The sequence below is a fragment of the Anopheles coluzzii genome, chromosome 2, assembly GCF_943734685.1.
Source record: "Anopheles coluzzii chromosome 2, AcolN3, whole genome shotgun sequence".
Taxonomy (NCBI): Eukaryota; Metazoa; Arthropoda; class Insecta; order Diptera; family Culicidae; genus Anopheles; species Anopheles coluzzii.
This window is the reverse complement of record NC_064670.1, coordinates 16,901,896-16,922,049: the sequence shown is the minus strand read 5'-3', so window position 1 is coordinate 16,922,049 and position 20,154 is coordinate 16,901,896. Positions and strand designations below refer to the sequence as shown.

At 46.7% G+C, this 20,154-nt stretch overlaps 1 protein-coding gene across 14 annotated transcripts in view; it reads left to right on the top strand.

Annotated features, from left to right (window-relative positions):
* The window catches only part of LOC120947666 (low-density lipoprotein receptor-like), a 159,638-nt gene that overhangs the window by 82,379 nt on the left and 57,105 nt on the right, over positions 1–20,154 (top strand). For 13 of the 14 annotated variants that reach the window (XR_005750894.2, XM_040363184.2, XM_040363189.2 and 10 more), the window contains one exon: positions 17,509–17,628. Coding sequence is in view for 13 of the 14 variants with exons in the window: in XM_040363184.2 (XP_040219118.2) it covers positions 17,509–17,628 (120 nt within the window). In the remaining variant the exon portion in view is untranslated. Of the gene's footprint in view, positions 1–17,508; positions 17,629–18,111; positions 18,232–20,154 lie in introns of all 14 variants that reach the window. The other variant, XM_040363188.2, reaches the window with a different exon arrangement.

Below are 20,154 nucleotides of genomic sequence, written 5' to 3'. Positions count from 1 at the left end.
AACGATGCACACAAAGCCAGTCGCGGACGACGTATGATGAATGTCATGCAAGCTACCTGTGTTGCAGGTGCACTCTGGTGAAGGTCACTGGTGCAACACCGTGTACGGGTTTCGTTTACACCATTGTTACCTGCGTGCCATTGTGTGCGCGAAACGGTGGGGCGAATGGGACGAGCCCAGGGCGCACGCTCGGCCCGTTTTGCGCAATTGCTGGACCCCCGTCGAACAGGACCGGTCTGCTGCAAGCTTTGCTGTTGATTACATAGATTAACGCGGGCATAGGGTTGCGCTTGGGCGCCGATGGTGGATAATTTTTTTTTTTTGCTTCCCTTGTCCGGTTCCCTTAATAACGCTTTTATCAATCACTGCGACAAATAGTGCGGGGCAGGTTTTGTCATTATGCTGCACACGAGCAACTACAGCTGGGATGTGTGTGTGTGTGTGGTACTTTAAAGCATAGTCTATCGATACATTGTAGCGAAATTGCAGTGCATTAATGTCGACGCAATATGCTAGCTTGTGCAACGCGCACAACTCATCTCACGCGGTTGGACGAGGTGTGCTTCAATGTTTAACTAAATTGTAACCTTCTAAGGGACATAGCATCCCCAGTGATTACTTAACACAGTAAAAAAGCCTTTTATTTATTTGTCTTAAAGTCGATTCAACACTTTTCGCGTAACTGCTGCTCCTTAATCGGTGCAAAACTTTCCACTGCGTGTTTTACTTTCCGTGTTAGTGGCGCGCACCCTCTTACGCATAAGTAACGAAGTGCTCAAACTTTACGGTCCTCCTTTTTTTATTGATTGCCAAAACGTGTGTTTGTGTGTTTTGTCGGCGTTTATTGACTTATTTGGAAAAAAGTTGTTTCGAATCGATTACGGACAAAACAGAGCCCCATACAAAACACTTAGCAGTTGATGGGCGTTAAACCCCCCGTCCCCGTCCCCGTTCGTACCGCGTCAGGGCTCATTAATCGTGCCGGCGCAACCAAACATTACGGTGCTTCGGTTGACGGAGCGCACCAGCGGGCACCGTATTCCGACTCCATAAGCACACCATTGCCGCGGCTATAAAATCGGTCAATAAAAGTTCGACCCCTGGGGAACAATCGTTTTACATGATTGTGCTGGCTGTGGGTTTGGCGTTTTATGTTTAATCGAACAAATGCAAATCTCATTAACCAGCGCCACAACGTCGATTGTGGAATGGGAAATTTTGAAATTGAAAATAAGAGAAAAATGGTTTTCAAGAGCGCAATAAGAGGGTTTTGTATGTGAATGTGCGATGCATGGATGTCATGAATACATCTGCATTCGATGCAATCGTTGCATACCATTGATTAAAGCTTCATCGCCAGAGCAAGCCCCGAGCTGTCTTATCGAGTTTACCATCTTGATTAATTAATTTCGCATTAGGTGTGACGTACTCGCGAACACGAGCTTTTACCCACATTACATGGAAGGCTCGTGGAGGATGGGGGGTGATGAAAATTAGACGACAGGAATGGAACGCTGAGCTTACCACTGAAATGCATCACGTTACAGAACAGGTCATTATCATGCATCTCATATCGGGTGGCGCGAAAAGCGTTGGCTTTTCGTGTGTAGACGCTAGCGCGACCGGACAAATCACCACAGCGCAACGTCGAGAAACCCTCGGTAAGCTCGCCCGTGGTGGCCATCCTATCCTGAGTCAATCAGTCAACCAGCCTCCGGTCGTTCCACGTACCGTTGCGCTGGCGGAACGAAACGGTCGCGTATAATGAAGCACCTGGCGGTTTGGGTAGCGACCGTGCGCCAAGGACGGGTGGAACTCTTCGCTCGGCTACTTGTCATCTCCGATCATTGGTACGCTATCAGTGGACTGAACGCGCGTTAGCCATCTGATCCGGTTTTCTTGCGTTATATCGACACGACCGATGGCGAACTGAACCGGACACGAGCGAACGGGTTTTGGAGCGAGGACGAGGGCAGTATTCGGGGCAGCAGAAGATCATTTGGGATTGCGACTCGGGGCACCGATGTGCCCTTCTATAAGCTCGACGGCACTGACCCGTGTCGTACCCCATTTACCGGTGGTGGCTTCAGACTCTGCAGTGTAGAAATTGTTAATTTTCTGCATGAAAAGAGGAAGCAACGGTTCGCATCCGATACTCGGAACGGCAGCGAAGACCACCAACGCAAATGCTGCTTCATCTTCGACGATGGCGAACACCTGAACTTTATTAGGCACTAGTAAAGGGGTACGGGATGTGGTCTTTCTTTAGCAACGGCATCGAAAATCCTGCTAAACCAACAAACTCGACCGAGTACGGGAGAGGCAAAGTAGTGCATCCGCCGTGGAGCAGCTTAGTTGCAAAGAAAATGGCATGAGGAGGGAGGCAAAACAGAACGAAAACTATTATTAGTGGATTACAGTAGATCGTCGTCCTTGTGCAGCTCCGGATACCTTGCGGTGGAACTGTAGCTGTGGTGGAGAGCATCGATAAGGACGTAGTTATGATGGCCGAATTGACAGTGGCCGCAATGATTGGAATATTTGCCAACTAAGTGCGATTTAAACCAGGAACCAAGTGCAGATCTCCACTCACCGTCCGTCCCACCGTGAATAGAACGTTCAAAGTCTCATGCTCTGTCCGGGTCACCTGGGTCGAATTTGGATTTTGGGTCGTAATCCTAATGACAGTTATCAGATAATGAATCGTAGATTACATCGAACGAGAGCCATCGATAGTGCTAGCGGCAATGGGTCGATTGTTCTGGTGTGCCAGGGTTCGAGAGTTACTTTGAGAGCTGGTTGAGTGCGTCCCCGGGCGTCGGTAGGAACAACGAGACTATGGCCGGACAGCCACCCCGAATACGTTGTGCAATCAGATTGAACGAAATGTGGTGAAGGCTATTAAAATCGGAACTTGTGCAAAGTTAGCGGGGCAAACGGTGCGTGCACTAACGCAAGATGTATGTGCCTGTTCGGCCTGTTCCGTTTGTGCCGTCTGTGGCGAGTGGACTCCCGACGTGGGATGAAATTATATACAGTGTCTATGACTTTTTTTTGGTTCACTTATCTACCAATTTAAGGATAATACTCGTTGCGCTCCCGGGAAACGCCTTTGCGCAATCGGAGCATGTTTGGCAAACTTTTCCAAGAAGGTTGGGCGTTTCGGAAGTTTCGGCAAATGGCAACGATCCACCAAACTGTCACCGAAGCGTGTCGGGTGTATCGGTGGTACCCGATCGATGCCATCAATTTGGTTGCGCTGAGAAACATCCAGCGGGCATAGCGAGATATTTCGTATTCCGGTGATTCCGGCGAAAACTCTCACCCTCGCCAATCAATCTTCCGAGCGTGCGGGCACACCGTCTCACTGTCTGTCCCTTCTTCCTGCAGTCGTCTAATTGAAATCACAAGAAACTACACTCCGTGTACTGGCGGTCCAAGGGATTCCCGGTGATGGGGGCTGCCCGAGCTGTGTGAAGCCATTCCGAACTGGAGTGTGATCGAACGTTTAGGTTTAGGACGGCGGTTGGCAGCTTGGCACTGATTGGTGAACTCCCGGTTCGCCCCATTTGTGAAGGTTACCGCATCTGTTTGCTTGCCTTGGGACGAAATTTTCTTTGCCCGTGTTTTCCATGCTCCTTTCTTGACTACGTAGCACAGGTCGGTAGTTTTGTGTCGGAGAAATAGTGCTGGCATAAGTTTCGTTCAATTTCCCATCGTTTTCCTTTGCGTAGATAAAAGTTGGTTTATTGTCGCTTTCGCTTGAATTGGTGATCTGGCTGCTTTTCACGAGAAACCCCATTTCTCAAACGAAAATGTGTTTTTTAGTGCAGTGATAAAAAGAGAGAAAGTACGAAGAGATCGAAATTGAAACTATCATTTTACAGTAAATCGTCTACAGCTATCTTCTTAAAAGCAAACACACAGTAGCTGCTAAACACCCACACTCATTGGAACGGTGACAAGGCCAGCATGTACCAAGAGGTGCTGATATCAAAAATATCAACACCAAAGATGTGCAAACATATTTTGAAAAGAAAGTTCGTTTGGTTCTTTGGAAAGCGACAGAAACATACCGATGATGTGCATCTTGAATAAGTTTTGCTACACTCTTTGTAATGAGACAGTTCGTTGATTTTTTTTGTTTTCTTCTCCAGATCCCAATGTGTTTACTTACTCGGTTTACTCTTGTTGCTCTGCAAGAAAGTGCTAGTGTTGATGGAAAATGCCATTTCAAGTATCCGTCCGAATTCAGCATCGCTGCAATTGAAACATCGTGCACAGTCCCATTGCTGTTAGATACACGCTCTGCACACGCGAGCGCATTGTACGCCGAAACTGTACGCGAAAACCCATCCCTCGCTCACTGACTTGTGGCAAAAGCCGCCGTTTAGCTTCCGGTGCGGGTGGGTGAAAAAGAGCTTTCTCAGAAAAAAGTGGCACATCCATTTCCTCTGTCTCGCGAGTAAGGCGTGTGAGCGTTACGCAAACCTCTTCTGGGCGCGCGTGACACGAAGATATCGGATACATTTCAATGGCGCATATCCGTTGGGTACGATGAGATGTGGGAGGGAGTAGGATTCCAAGAGCCATGCTCAGTCGTGCGACAAGAAGGCGCGGCCCCCACGAAGGACGTAAGGCGCGGGACACACTTTGCATCGTCGCTTATGGATGGTTTTGATCACTTAAGCGATCCAACGCGCTTCCAACGCCGGATTTGGGTACTGCTCGGATGACGGCTCCCTGAATACGACAGCGTCGTCGTCCTCCTTTTCAATGGCTGGAATGCATTTCGCCAAATAGCATCGCTTCGTTGTCATCCTTCAGTGTGCGTCTTTTGAAAACTTCCCTCCGGCAGCAGAGTACACCATATCCGAGGGTTTTATTAGAGCGCCTGACTCACTATGGCTGGGCACCATCGTACCATACTAGTTAGGAGAAGAGTGATTGTTTGCAAACCACCTCGTTGGGTTCGCTCCTGCCCCAGCCTACGCATCTTTCCGTTCGCCGCTGGCCAAAGTCGGACGAAATTCTTCTCATTCTTTTACGGGAGAATTTTTGCTCGCCCTCCCCTACTGGGAAGGATCTAGGCCAGCGTTCTATGCTTGCCTGCTCGGAAATTGTGTCAACATATGTGTGTGGGTATGTGTGTTTATGTGTGAAAGCGGTGAATTTGATAAATATTTGATCCGAACCCGAGGCAAAGAAAGCAAAGGAAACAGACACACACACAAACAAACAAACACAGGAAACAGTTCACGCGACCAATCAGTCTACCCGCTCGGTATTTTCTGGGACACATTGGCGTGGTTCGAACCGTTTTGACGACCAGCATTTACGCCCCCAGGGATGTTGCCTGCTTAACTGCCCCTCCTACACAAAAATGAGAAGGGCAACACGTACACCAATATGTGTCCGCCAGACGTGCTGCGGGTGCGTTCAAACGTATCCTTGTGGTTCCGTTTCCTAAACACCGAAACAGTTTGATGGCTTCGAACCGATCTATCGATCACGCGTTGTTCAATGCATTTCTGGATGCGGTTTCGAGGAGATATTCTCCCTCCCGCTAAAGAGGAACTCACAGCAACACATCGCTTTATTTGCGGCGACCGCACATCGATTTGTGTGGTAGTGACAAAACAATTACCTGCGAGAACTAGTGTTTAGCTTCCGTTCGATAGACGCAAACCGTTCCCTGAATGCTGCTGCCATCAGAAGATAAAGTTTCTAACCGACTGTTTGTCCTTTTCTTTCATTGCAGGTAAGCCAGTCGATTGCAAAGGTGTGGGAGACTTTCGGTGTTGACAAACTACGCTGAACCGTACGGACGATTAAGCAGCCGACTGCGAAGGTGTCGTGAGTGTTTTTGTTGCAGTTTTAATGACAACAGTTTCCGATAAATGAAGCACTGCGGTTTATCGTTTCGACAAGACGTGGTAATTTCTAGAAATCTGCATCTATAACTGGTTAAGCAAAACTTTTAAGTCATCTCTGGAAACAGTTTATTAACGGCTAAGGTTTGTTTCAATGTAACATTCTACAGCTAGCTTCTACTTCACTCAAATCCTTGCCTTATCGTCTGTCTCGGGCATCGGGGTTTCTTAAACCATTGTGATGTTATATAGCAAAACTTCATTACATAAACGAGCAACAATGTACTTTATTATTACAAAAATATTCAGTCAAGGATGTCAACGTCTTGAAGCGAAGGAAATATATTTCCCTGTATCATGCCTTGTCAGAGGTTTTCATCTGTCAATGGAAATCTTCTCAATGTATTTTTCGGTTTTAAACATCTTAATGGGTTCCTGGTTCAACATTTTAGGTTTGCAATTTGCGCCAAAACAATTTTAATTCTGAGATTCAAAATGGTCATAAATGTAGCGCCTAATCAAAAATTTCAAAAGAAACTTCCTATTCGCATGCTGTATGCATGATCAATACAATCAACATTTAGTTGTTTGCCTTGCAGGGCTTTTATGTCTATACGCCGTACCGGACCAAACCTGGGCTGACATTTCTTTCCCCGAATACTGTTTGCTTTATGCACAACCGAACTCGATTCTTTCCGGTGTTAATGAACAGATTGGCCCGTGGTGAACGTGCCGCACGCAAAACAGGCGCACATTGCAGCGTACAATAATTGCATCACCGGGATGCAATCGAGAAGCAATCACTGAAGCATGTGCCTACACAAACGGAAATGTTTCCCGATCACTCTACTTGTACCGGAAGCGACAGAGAGGGTCCTGCGTGAGAGCTGTGGGGAGCGCAACGTCTCCCCTGCACTTGTTGTGCATAATGATTGACCAATGTGTCGCACTTCCGGAAGCAGAGATCCGCAAAGGCGGCGGTACCGTTTTGCGACCGTGTTTGCCATGTGCCGCTCTGTTTATGTACAACCGAAACGGTGCCGGTGTGTGATGTTTTCCGTACTAAAAGTAGCAGCGACGGTGGCAGGAAAAAAGGGCAGGAAAACATGCAACAATAAAATCAACGGTTGCTTGTGCATCCTTTTTCCGGCACCTCGTACCTCGGTAGGCCCGTGTCAGGTACGTCACGTAGCGGCACGATAGCTGTCGTTTTAATTTGCTTCTCAACAAAAGCATATCCTCGCAGGCTGACCCGCATCCTGGTGGCTCAACAAAAGGCGCATCGGGGATAGGTGATTTTATGATTATTTGTTTATCGTTAATTGCATTCGGCACAAACAAAAACCGAACGGCACTGAAGGTGCGCAACGAATCGATGGCGTTTCTTCGGACGTTGCCACTGAGTAGCGCGGCTACGGTTGGCCAGAGTAAAAAGTGCTCTATTTCGTAGAGAAAGCAGCAGCAACGGTGTGTGCCGCACGAACCGATCAAATGGGCAATTTTGAAAAGTGAATTATTTCAAGCCACCGGCTCATCGGTCTCATCATGCTCCCCGAGTGTGCTGTTGGCAGTGGGCGGCATGAGGCAACCAGAACCAGAGGATGGCAGTGCAACGACAAAGTCCAAAGCATTGGCGTTGCGAATGCGCTCGTGCGAATGACATATTGCATCCTCCCACACCGTCCGTTTCCATTCCGTTTCGTTCGTCGTCGTTCGCAAGATGTTCGTTTGCAGCAAACATCGTGTAGGAGTTGCGGTTCATCCAACGGCTTATGGCTGTTTACGAAACATTTCACTCGAAACTTCACACGCAATCACGGTGCGCAGCAATGCGACCATTCGGATGCGGATGAATCGTTTGTGAATGATTTATCTTAAGCATAAATATAAATTAATTCATTTCCATTCATATTCATACCGCCTCTAAGAGGAACAGAGGAACTGAAAGAGGAACTTCTGCTCTCTAGTATTTCTCTCTTTCTACCTGGAAGCGTCTCTCCTTTGACAAACTGAACGCATGTTCAGGACGTAGCGATGCAAACTGTTTTGAATAAGGAGCTGTCATGCGTTTTTAATTGGTGTGGGATAAGCAATTTTGCATTATAAAACATTGATGCACTAATTTGTGTTGAAAATTAGTTCAAACGATATGGATTGAAGTGTTTAAGAAACTACAACAAGACGAGTGACGTTAATGTGTTAGTGTAAGAATTTCTTTTCCACATAAATTACCGCCACCAAGTGTACACGCTTTTGCTTCCGTGCCGCTGTCAACTGGTGCAGAATAAGCACGCAACCACACAAAATGGCACATCTTGACGGGCGCGTTACACAGCGAGTGAACTGACGGCGTGTCGGGACAATGTTTTAATTAATACTCATTTACATACTGGTCCGCGGGTTGCGAACCACTGTGAGATGATTGTCTCGCGCCCGTACGGTGGTAGCCTTTCCCCGAGAGCAACCGGTGGTTAAGTGCAACCAGCGATCGAACGTCGGATGCAGATCGGTGGCGAAAGAAAACAATTCACCACCGACCCCCTCCGAGGAAGACGTCTATAAGCGGAAGAAGGAGACAAAAGAGAAGCATAAAACACAGCCCCGAACAACGAAACCAGATGCCCTTGTAAGTGTAGCCCTGCTGCCGTGCTGGGAGAGCTGCCCATTTCCTAGCAGCATAGCAACGCCAAAAGAATGGAGCAAGAAAAATCGCTGCATAATGCTGCATATACACACACACACACACACACACATACACACGTACGTACTCGTCCCAGGCGCACGGTTCAACGAGCAATTAGCCAGTGGTAAATGATAGTCCATTATCGTTTCACGTGCCCTCGGTCATTTCGGGGCGCAAGGGACACCCGAACCGGTATGATGCGGTTTTGATGGTCGATCGAATCGTGTCGAACGGAACCCTATAGAGATGCCGGCAAAGAGGTGATGAAGTGCACGATAAAAGTGCACGCTAGAAACAGCGGCACCGGTTGGCTTGGGGGGACAGTGCCAGCCTACGTTGCGGGAGAGCAAGAAACCCGGAGTTCAGCATGGCAGCAAACTAAGGCTACTCTTTTCGGGGCGTAAATGCTTGTTGATGGAATGGATACTTTGCGGTCAAGCACCCATTTGCACGAGTGACGGGGAGAAGAAAATCTGGTGAAAAGTCATCGATGTCAGCTAATAGGACCAATTTTGGGCACTACCCTTCGTGGTAGCGTTCATGCATCATGGCATTCGCAAATGCTTGTGTCGATTGCGATGAGTATCATGTCGCAGGGGCCGATAATGATAATGAGCACCTTCATCCACATATACCCACACACATATCTGGTATTTTGGGTGAAAGAAGAAGCCACTGAGAGAGGTTTTATCGTTTCACTCAATCGCTGCTCAACTGTCTAAACCCACACGCGCACTCACACACGTGACAGGTGTAACAGGATACGCAATGCTGGCTGTTTCGCAAGCACTTTCTTGGCATCGTGATGAAACGTGGCGTACTGTGACACTCTGCCTGTAATGGCATCACCGCATGTTTCACTTACCCGTCCCGGAGCGGTTTTTCTTGACGGCGTAGGATCAAATTCACCTCGGCAGCAGCAGCGACTGAAAGTGAAGGTTCTTACTGTTTCTTCCGAATCGTGCCGTAACGAGACGTGAAGCGCTAGTCACAAGGACATCGTGTTAGAGTGTCACTTATGAATTAATTTACTACAAACCCGTGTGAAAACGAGGAGAGGGGGCGGGAAAGCTCCAGCCTGGAGTGGATATCAGCTTAAAGAGCAAAATTTCAGCTGCCTATGATGGCGAACGTGCAGTGGTGGGTGCGCTCATCTTGCTGCCAACGCGTAACGAGAAGATATGTAAACAGCGCGCTCTGGCTTACGGTAAAACATAAGCTGACATTTCTCATCGTTGAGCAAGCATAGCAAGCAGTTCGGGAGGGAAAAGGGATGAGCTTGCTGGTAGGGGGAGGGGGGGAGGGTAAAGCATACACTCCCAGCCACCTTCAACCATTTCGGTAAGCTTTTTGACGTTGATCTGTGAGTGTGTTTGTGTCAGTGTGTGTACATTGGTGATTAGAGAATGTTTCAAGCTTCGGCACCTCGCTACGAAACTCAATGTAATCGTCAATATACAACAATCTGGCGTTTGGGAGGTAATGCATATTTAAACACATATCCATTGTTTTTCACGTTGCCCCGTTTGCCGCGTTTGTTGTTATTGTTGTCGGGACGAGTGGCGTCAAATTGGACGATTAAAAATATCAAACATGATTGCGTTACGCCTTAATCGTGTACTCGTACAGGGGGTGGCGGGGATTGATTTCCAACACTTTGTCGCGCATCGTGAGCCCAGATTTTTGCTCATTATTTTCCGAGGCATTGGCGGTTGCCGGTACAAATTTGATACAATATACTTACAATTATTCGTTAAAACAGAGTAAATTAATTTGAAACGAAACTCTGTCAAAAAGCATCATTTTCCGGGAGTTAAAACCCTACGAAAAATTCCCAAACAAAAAGACCGCCATTTTCAAATGGTGCCAAGAAATGTAATGCAGTCTTCTTTAAATTGGAAACGATAACTCCATCCCGATGCTCATTGTGCGTAAATATGGACAATATTTTTCCACAAAACCTGAGGATTCTGAGCCGTCGTCACAGCGCGCTTTGCTGTAGATTGTCCTCGTATAAGCATGCAGGGTTTACGTTGGACGGAGGTTGCCTTTTAGCGACATACGAATCTCTCCTAGATAAAAGTTTATAAACCAAAACAAACACCAGTTAAGACCGGACGAACGAAGGTTCCCATTCGAGGCGAGCGGGTAAATACAAATAATAGAAAAAAATGCGCCGCCTGTCTGTAAGCCGACGCAGGGACTGCCATGTGGAACCAACAAAAAAAAAACTTCTCCAAAATAGATTGTGTGAAGCGGGCGCGCGCCCCTGCACTGCTACATCAAAGAGATTTGTGGGAGATTATTCGGTATTTGCTTTCTTATACGATGCCGCCTGAGTAGTGTACGCGCCGGGAGCACGCTTTCGTTTAAAGTATTTGAATAGTATTTTGTACCGTTGCGTCAGGTTCAAACGGTGCTGTTGTTTCTAGGAGCGTGGAAAATATTGCTCAGGATATTTCGTTACACTTCTTCTTTATAAGGCGGATTACGGTCGGCTAGAGTTGGGCTTAACCGGTTGTCAATGGAGGGAGTAAGAATATATCTGAAAAAAAACGAAACAGTAAAGGATTTTGATGTTTAATCTAGGCGTGTGCGTTACCTACAGTTGGTTGTTTTGCGAGCGCCGGAAGGTATGCAATATAGGTATTTGAAATATATTTCCTTTTAAGAGAAAAGTGCACATGTTGTAAAATGTTATTCTTTTATTTCCTTTTCATAGTTTTTGCTCAAAATGTATTTGAATCGTACTTTCGTAAATTGAAAGCTCATTTGCTAAAAACATAATTCAAAAGCTACGCTAAGGAACGCAAGGATGTATGCCTAGTCAAGATGTTCGTTTTGAGGTAAAATAAACCCTTTAGCGTCTAACATTTAAGTTATTAAGTTACAAAATATCATCGCGAGAGATAAATAGTAAAACAAAATCCATTCCGAAATAAACAATACACAATTCTTGAATGAAGTGATCTTGTGGTGAATACTCGTTTTAGCTGCCCTTGTGTACGCAATCCTTCCTTCCCGTAGGACTTGTTTTCCGTTTGATTTGATTTGATAATCGAATGGTCAAACTTTCCCTCCGCGGGATAAAAAGTTGTGAAGTTTTTGCCCATCATTTGATACATTTTATTTGACTGTTTGTTTGCTCGTGTAGTTTGCTGTTTGCCGACCGTTAGTGTGTTTATCGGGTTTGGTGAAAATTGAAACACCGCCGGCAGTATCCGACCAGCAGTGGCAACGTTTCCCCTTGTACCACGCCCGATAGGATCGGACCATTCCCTTGCAAGCTGCTGGTGTGTAAAATTGCAACAATCTAGAACCACGAGCCAGCGTTGAGATGAAAACTTCTCAACGACACTCAGGTCACACGGGCGGGCATTTTTTTATCTTGCTCCTTTCACTTCTTATAGCCGACGGCCAAATATTGGTAGGGATTAGGAAAGGAAAGCAAAAGAGAATCGTATCTGTGAAGTGGCACAAAATTGATTCTTTCGTATACGGGAGCCGAAGACGGGATGTCCGTTTTGCTTCCCGTTTGCCGGCTGGGATGGTGGTGAAAGGTGGCGAAGTCCTCGCATCCGAAGCCTACGGCGAACTGCCCTCTGTTGTGCCCCCTACTCCCAAAAGCGTTAGCACTCGAGTGAAGTTTGCCGTACCGTTTTGTAAAAGCGTCAAAATGAAACCAATAAACGAATTTTCCTCTCACACGCTGGAATAGTGAACCAGTTTCGGGGAGGAATTCTTTTCGCAAGACACTCGGTTCCTTTGGGTCATAGGTGATTGTGTTTTGGGGTTTTTTTTTTGTTATACCACACGAACATTCGCGCTTGTTTCCCATTTATTCTCGGCCTGTTCCAGCACTCAACCGGCCTAATTCCACTGGGTGTGCGTAAAGTTGGCGAAGAACTTCAAAATGCTATCATTGAAAGCGCTCGCGCTGTAAAATGCTCCCCCCACAGTGTCATTGCTGGTCGTCGTTGGAACCGGTACGTGACTGGAATGAGAATAGAATCTAATGATTTTATTATTGTGCCGTTCGCTCAGTGAGCTCGTGCACGTCTAACTGCATCCCGAGGGGGAGCTACGACCATTCCTGGCCCCTCTCTCAAAGGTACACCACAACAATAGGAAAATTCTAGCACAAAAACACAACGCAGCGCTTCTTCGACAAGCGCATTACAACATACCCAAGTGAAGCTTTTGGAACCGCTGGGAGCTGGGTCGGGGGGAGGATGGCGTGCGTTGTAAGTAATTCACAGAGCAGAGCGAACGTTCTCAACCCGAAGGACTCTTGCCCACCACAAAACGGAGATGAGGTGCCATCAACGTCCCCTAACAGGGTTATTCAGTTTTCTGCCGCAACGAAACTGTTAGCACAAATTTGTCGCACATGATGGAAAGGGAGGAGGGAAGGGGCACAACATTCCTTCCCAGCAGAACCAGCAACCGAATAATTGACTGTGAACAGGTTAGCAAATTTACAGCGAGCGCAATGTAGAAGCAAGTGCCATCGAAAGGTGTTACGTTTCGGTTTTATTATATCGTCCGTTGAGGTACGGTTTCCCCGACACTTGTGCCAGCTCCATACTACAAGGCTTGAAGGTCAGGATGTGTTGAAGGGTTAATTTAAACTTGTTTTGTGACCTCTTCGCAACGCTCAACCTTGTTCACAACGGTGCCCGTCGGGGCGTTTATGCAATCGTCGTAACGAAATTGTAGCACAATCGACAAACAACAGCACTGCGCCCGAGCGTACCTGCCGGGGTGGTGTTTTACCGACGCAGGCCCAAGAATGTCATTTTAAATAAAGCTCTTCTTAAACATACAGCTAAAAATCATTAGGCGCCTCCATCAGTACGTGCGTACTGTTCCCTCGCGAAGTTAGTACCACCGAGCTTCATTTGCACCCGGAGATTCTCGGAAGCTTGAACATTTCTTCCCCAAACTTGTCAGCTCCGGTCTCATGGCTTTCCAAGAGGTTGATGATAAACACGCTGCCCCAGATAAACAGGGCAGTCGGTTGCAAATGGGAAGGCTTACCGGTGAGGGGCAAAATTTACGGTGAAGTTTTAATCCCGCTGACATCTTGAAAATAAGTATTTAATAATGCAACCAGCACCAGAAGCACCAGAACACGGCCAATGTGTATCCTTCGTGTTCGTGGAGCCACGTGACAGTGGGACTTAATGTTGCTAAACCACGTGGAAAGGTGGTATGTGTGATGCCACTGGAAGGTACGCTTTAAGCTCAGTGACGACTAGATGTGGTAAGAGCAAACCAAAAAGAAAAAGAAAAAGAAAAACATTCAGGCACATGAATGTGAATGGCTGTCGCTTGAGGTTGCGTTTTTGTGAAAGAAAAGTGAGATTGTGATGCTAGGAAAACTAGGTTTTGATACGTACTCGTGAGCGACTGTGAGGAATGACTTATAAGGAATTTACCTTAATTCTTCGAACAAGGAACAAAGCGTTTACATGAATGGTTTGTTCGCTGATTGTGGATAGAACTGTAATAGAAGGTCCGACAACGAGTCGTTATGTATGAAATCGATTTTTTTTTGAGTAATAGATGTAGCAATCTTTTTGGGCACTCTTATCTTCTCGGTAGGTTATTCCCCTCGTACAACGTAATAGGCCCAGTGATAACGAGGTTGCAGTATGTTTAGCATTTCATAATCTAGCACTGGCAGCTCTTCTTTAAACAAATTTTATTGCTAAATATAGATACAGAGCTGTTCTAGCTTTGTGCAACATTTCATCAAAGCCAAGGAGAGGTCAAACAATGCTATTTCACGCAAAATGATCTGTGGTTTTCTGCGGTACGATGCGTGTGTGTGAATGTATCATCGACCCTTGTTATCTTTAGCGGCACTGGATGCGGGCTCGTGGCATGGCATAAAATCAAAGTTTGTTTTTATTAGCTTCTCGACTGACAGGCTTGCCAAACAAAAGCCAACCATTAGCCGGGAGACGAGATGCACCCTCTGCGATGCACCGTCCTGATTGGTACCGCACGCCAGCGGTCCGATTAGGAAATCACGAAACCTGTTAGCAACCGCTCCAAATATCTGCCCCCGAAAACCAATTTGTAGCAGATTTATGTGGAAACCCAACTGACAGTGCGCCTACGTGGCCTGCCTCCTGGCCGCCCGCCAAACATAAGACGGTCGAACCCGCATCCCGCCCAACGGTAGCAGTGTGGTGCGTGCAAAGCATCGGGCACTCAATTCAATGCTTCGCCCTGCCAAAGCCGACCGGAAGCCAGCGGAAATGCAATCAATCATAACCCCAAACACAGTGGCGCACGGTTCGCTTTTGTTGTCTGGCCACCGGCAATTGGCAATCTTTCTTCGTCTTCGTGCTTTCTTTTTTCTTTCTTTCAATACGATACACCATTGGTGGTTGGGGCCGTTTCAGTGTACCTTGCCAGTGCTGGACATAGGCAGGGCTAGCGGGCGAAAGAATGCTTGATTATTACGAACACATGATGTGGCCGCCCTGAATCGGGCGGCAAGTCTGATTGGGCCAACGTTCGTGTCTTGGTGCGGCACGTTCTGCAACCGGAGCGCAACGACTCATCGACCTAACCGAAAGACCATCGGAATGATAACCTCCGGCAGAGATACGGTTAAGGGAGAGGTAGTTTATCTGTGCGGTGGCACACGGGGAACACCGAGCAGTTCTAGAAATCTCGGACGCTGCTGTACTCTGCTCAGTTTGTTGCAAGGATCCACGATGGTTTCGTATCAGCACCGATGGAAATGTAGTTATGGAAAAGATGCTATTGACAATGGTGCATATTATGAGATACGGGGGAAGCCTTGCTTTTTTCTCTATCCATACGATATAGTTGTTTTTGTAGGTTATTTTCTACTAATGGTTAGCGCCAATCAACGTTTCATGAGCTGAAGACGTATTGTAGTGTGGTTTAACAATAAATTTAGTTAATTAAATGGAATAGAGAAGGTTTAAATTTATTTTTTTATTACATTTAAAACAATTTGTTAACTTAATTGTAAATGTATGAATGAATTTTTTAGTGTTTCGACATGAAATATGATATGTTAAAAGTTTTTTCTCAACTAAATGGAACTTCAATCGTTCGATTGATGATTTTAAAACAAAAGACTTTAATTTATGTAATAACCTTGCACGCTATCACATTATGTATCCTATTTTCCCCCAAAAATTAATTGGCTCCTCACACTCTCTCTCTCCCTCTCTGACGCTCAATGCTTATTATGTTATCATAAATTTTAATCAAAACTCTCTCACTCCTCGTACGCCCGTACGCCCCGATATGATATACCAACTAAGGGGCAATGTGTAAAAAAATGCAACACCACAACATACAACGTTCGCGGGCTAGCGATACAACGTGCTGGGCTTTCGGGGCGGGCTCATGTAACTTGTGGCCAGAGGAGAACAGTACAGTTTTTAATTAAATACGGTGTTAGTTGGTTGGTTGTTGGCTGCCGCCAAAGACCGTCAAGAGCGACCGTTTGTTGTGTGGATGGACAGGGCAACACAACACAGTATCATAGCCCATATCCATGGCCAAAAGGCACCGGAGCAAGAAGTTCGGATAGATTGGGACGCTCGTGGCAACATGACGACAAAATGCTTCTGCAACAGCCCGACAGTTTAGTGTCACTTTTCGTTGACGAACGCTGCTTCCCATTTTGCCACATGTTAGCGGCGAACCGCACCACTTGCCGAAAGGGAGGAACAATTTTGGCACCGGGACCTTCCACGAAGCAAAATGTATTTGTGGCTTTCGGTTCATTTGTTTTTGCTTGCATTTCGCGTTACGTGCTACTAAATTGCTTGGTTGTCAGCAAAAATTGAAAACCATAAACATGCGCTCGGAAAACTCGGCTTTTGTAAGTTGGTCATTTTGGTTGGACAAATTGCACAGTAATCGAATGATCGTTATATTTCTTTTTTTCATTAAATGTGAACTGAATGACACTTTGGAGCAGCATATAAAGTCGCACGAATAAAGCGTATACAATGTCCATCCTTCAAACGAGAAATAAAGCAAACCACACCACACATCCTCGTTTCCACCGAACAAACATCAAACGTACGTTTCTCATGCGCCATTTAACGCGTAACTAGCGCTCCTGCCATGTGCTCGTCCTTTTTTTTGTTTTTCATGCCGGCTGAAATGAGCATGTTCCTGTCGCAGCGGCTGATGTAAGCCCCGTTAATAACTCGCGCCAATTTGTCAGCTGAAAGTGACAATTTGCCACCATTATTGCGACGGGAGCACGTGTGCAGGCAGCGTACGTGTGCTTCGGCTTGCGCCGTTCGGCTGCAGGTCTGCGGTTTGGAGCAGTGTAACCCCTTTAATCTGCCCGCGGTGCGGTTTCCGCTATCAAAGGATTTTCTCCCTGGCGTCGGTATCAATTTCGGGTACTTTGTGAATCAATATACGACACGAGCGGAGACTGCGGGGGTTGGAAATCCGTTTGAAGTCGTGCTTGGGCCGGGCTAGCATTTGTTGCTAATTAATTTTCGCTTGATCTAGGACAACGCTTACGTTCGGAAACTGGTGCCGGTTTGCATCAATGTCTTTTGATGTGTTTGTTTCTGTTGTGTTTCTGTCATCTCATGCAGCACGGTGTGCAGGTTGGCATTCCTCCTCCATGGGATTATCTTTCCATGGGGTATAATTTTGAGCCATTGTTATGAGATTCCAACAAACTATAATGACTTATTGTTATAATTGCGGATACGAGGAAATACTATATGATTGTTCACAAGCCACCTAAGTCCCGTTAGGGGGTTAATTCTTACGTACTACTTCAATATTTCCTCTATTCCTCGGTTTTCACTTTGCAATGTCCTATTTGTGGGAATCTGTGGGAAGCTTCTCGGCTATCGCGCTTACAGATGTGAAAAGCATTTTCTAATACACGCCCTTTTCTATTTCTATTCCCCTCTCCAGAGAGCTCCTGTCCCGGTGACAAATTCCGCTGCAAGAACGGTAGGTGTATCCTGAAGCGTTGGCAGTGTGACGGTGAACGAGACTGTGCCGACGGTTCGGACGAGGACGCCCAGCAATGCCGTAAGTAGAAATCCATCAGTGTCGTCGCCATGTCCTATCGACCCTTCTACACGCTCGCTGTGATTTTTTGTACCACGGTGTCGGATGGGGGAGATTATGTTTTGGGACAGCCTTGTGACACCTTCACCTTTATAATTTTTGCTCCCAAACGACCCACCCATCTTTACGTTCGCTTTAGCATCATGCCGTGCCTCCGCTGCTAACAGCTCTACAGCATGATGAGATCGATGCTTTATCGTTTTAGCTCACGCGTTGATCGGTTTTTCTTGCTTTTCCTATTCGCTGTGCTCTCTTTTTACTACTATCCTTTACTCTGTGTTGTGGTTTCGTATGTATTTTTCTTCTTTCTAATCCCTTTCTCTTGTACTTTAATATGTTAACCCACCGTCTTTATGTTGGCTTTGGAATTCGTGCTTAAATGCTTGTGTAATGCTTGCGGTTTATGGTTTTGCGATCGTGTTGTGCCTGTCGCTGTATGTATAGTTGTCAAAACCTGTCCGGCAAACGAGGTGCTCTGCAAGACGGCGGACCGCTGCATCCCCAAAACGTGGCTCTGTGATCGGGAGGCGGACTGTCCCGACGGTTCGGACGAGCAGAACTGTGGTAAGTTAATCGTGACGTAGCCCGGCATTACCCCAAACGTGACAACAAAAACCTACAAATCGTTTCGATGTTGGTTTGTATCGTCGTCGAACAAACAACGCGCTGCCAGCCATCGGGACCCGCACGACGAGCATCACCGCCGGGGCGGTAATGGAGCACATCCTAGCTAAGCCTACACATCCCAGGAGGCGCTCGACCTGCTGTACACTACACATGACCTCCGTTACTTCCCACTTATGGCACATAATCGAAGAAACCCACATACATACGCACGTAATCGCACCCGTTTTCCGGCAACAAATTGATGGAGATCAATATCCGTCCCAAACTGTCAGACGCCTTCGTACACACTACCTCCGTTTCTGCCGCCTCCATCTCTGTGTCTCACCCGCTGTCCCTCCTGCGAATCTTCAACCCGGCAGTACATAAACTCAATCCCCCAAGTCGGCTCGGCTTAGCTTAAATCACGATCGAACCGTCCTCAAAATTTCGACAACACCGAGAAAATCGGAACCGACCCGTTGCGGAACGAAAGATTTGGAAACTTCCCGGGAAGGTGCCCGTATATCTTCGAGGAAATAAATCTTCGAGCCTTCTCGTTCGTTTCCCGCAAACTCGCACGCCGTTTTACCTGAGTATCCGGAACGATTTCCCGCACCGATAGCCCGTACCGCCCTCGTTGCTGTAGCGCTTTTCTGCCCCTCATAGGCTGGTTGAAATTTGACCACCTTTGGCGAAAATCGTTACTTTCCCTTATTCCGGAAAATGGTTAAGCCGCCCCGGAGAATGTATTACCCCGACGCCCCTTGGTTGGGTGTAGTATATATAGATATATATAGGGATCACCAATTTACCGGATGACCTTTACCGCACCCTGCAACTATCTATTCCTGTCTACCGGTACACCCCCGAAACTATGTTGCCTAATTTAGTCAGTTGAGTTTTGGTGGGAAGGGAAAAGAGGAGGGTCTGCCTGTGGTACATTGTGCCCAGAGCACCACCAATCTTCCAAATTCACAACGGCCTCACCTCCGGGTCTTTTCGTTTACCCGATTCCGGGCGTCGAGCATCTCATCTTGTCTTGAGCGGTTCCGGTGACCCTCTCCGGAGATAATCCATCCGGAATGTTCACACCTTTCTACCATTTCCGTAACGGAATTAACACCGGATGTACTCAGCAGGACACTCACTCAACCCTAGCTTACATGCGACCATTCCGCTGGTGTTGCTGGTGTCGTCGCACTGTAGTGGTATCTTTTTTTCATCCCAGAATGGGAAGTTTGTTTTACTTCCCTCACTTGTTTTTTTTTTGTTTTTCGTTTTCTCAAACTTTGTCCTCGAGGCTCCCAAAGTGTGACCTGGCTTTTGCCACCATTTCCTGCCAGAACGGGCGGATGTTGCAGGAACAGCAACTTTTAATGACTGTATGCATCCTTATTATGGTTGCAATATTTGCTCACTGCTTCAAACCATTCACTGCATCGCTTACTTCCGCAAGCTTCAACGTTACGGTTGAGACGTGATTTGTTGGCATAAGCCCGGAGTTTAACCTAGGGTGCAGAGAATACCGAACACGGCAAAAAACAAAGGTTAGGTATCTAAATGAAACACTTTTGGTCACTAAAAGGCAAATGAATAGCAAAGCTTTAACCTTAGCGAACAAGTATCATCTTGTGAACCATGGTTTTTGTATACCAGCTCCATTGGCCAGAAGAAAGTAAAAAAGAGTCATACTGTAAAGTCGTAAAAACTGCCAACAGCTTCAAACAGTGGCTCTCCTTACTGTTGTTTCACAGGAAGGAGATTGCACTGCGATAATGGTACGCCAGGAAACTCCGGGCAGCGTATCAACAACGTCCGCTGCCTCTTTGTCTTGTCCTCCACCTAACGAGACTTGTAAAAAATGCCCGCAGCTAGTTGTAA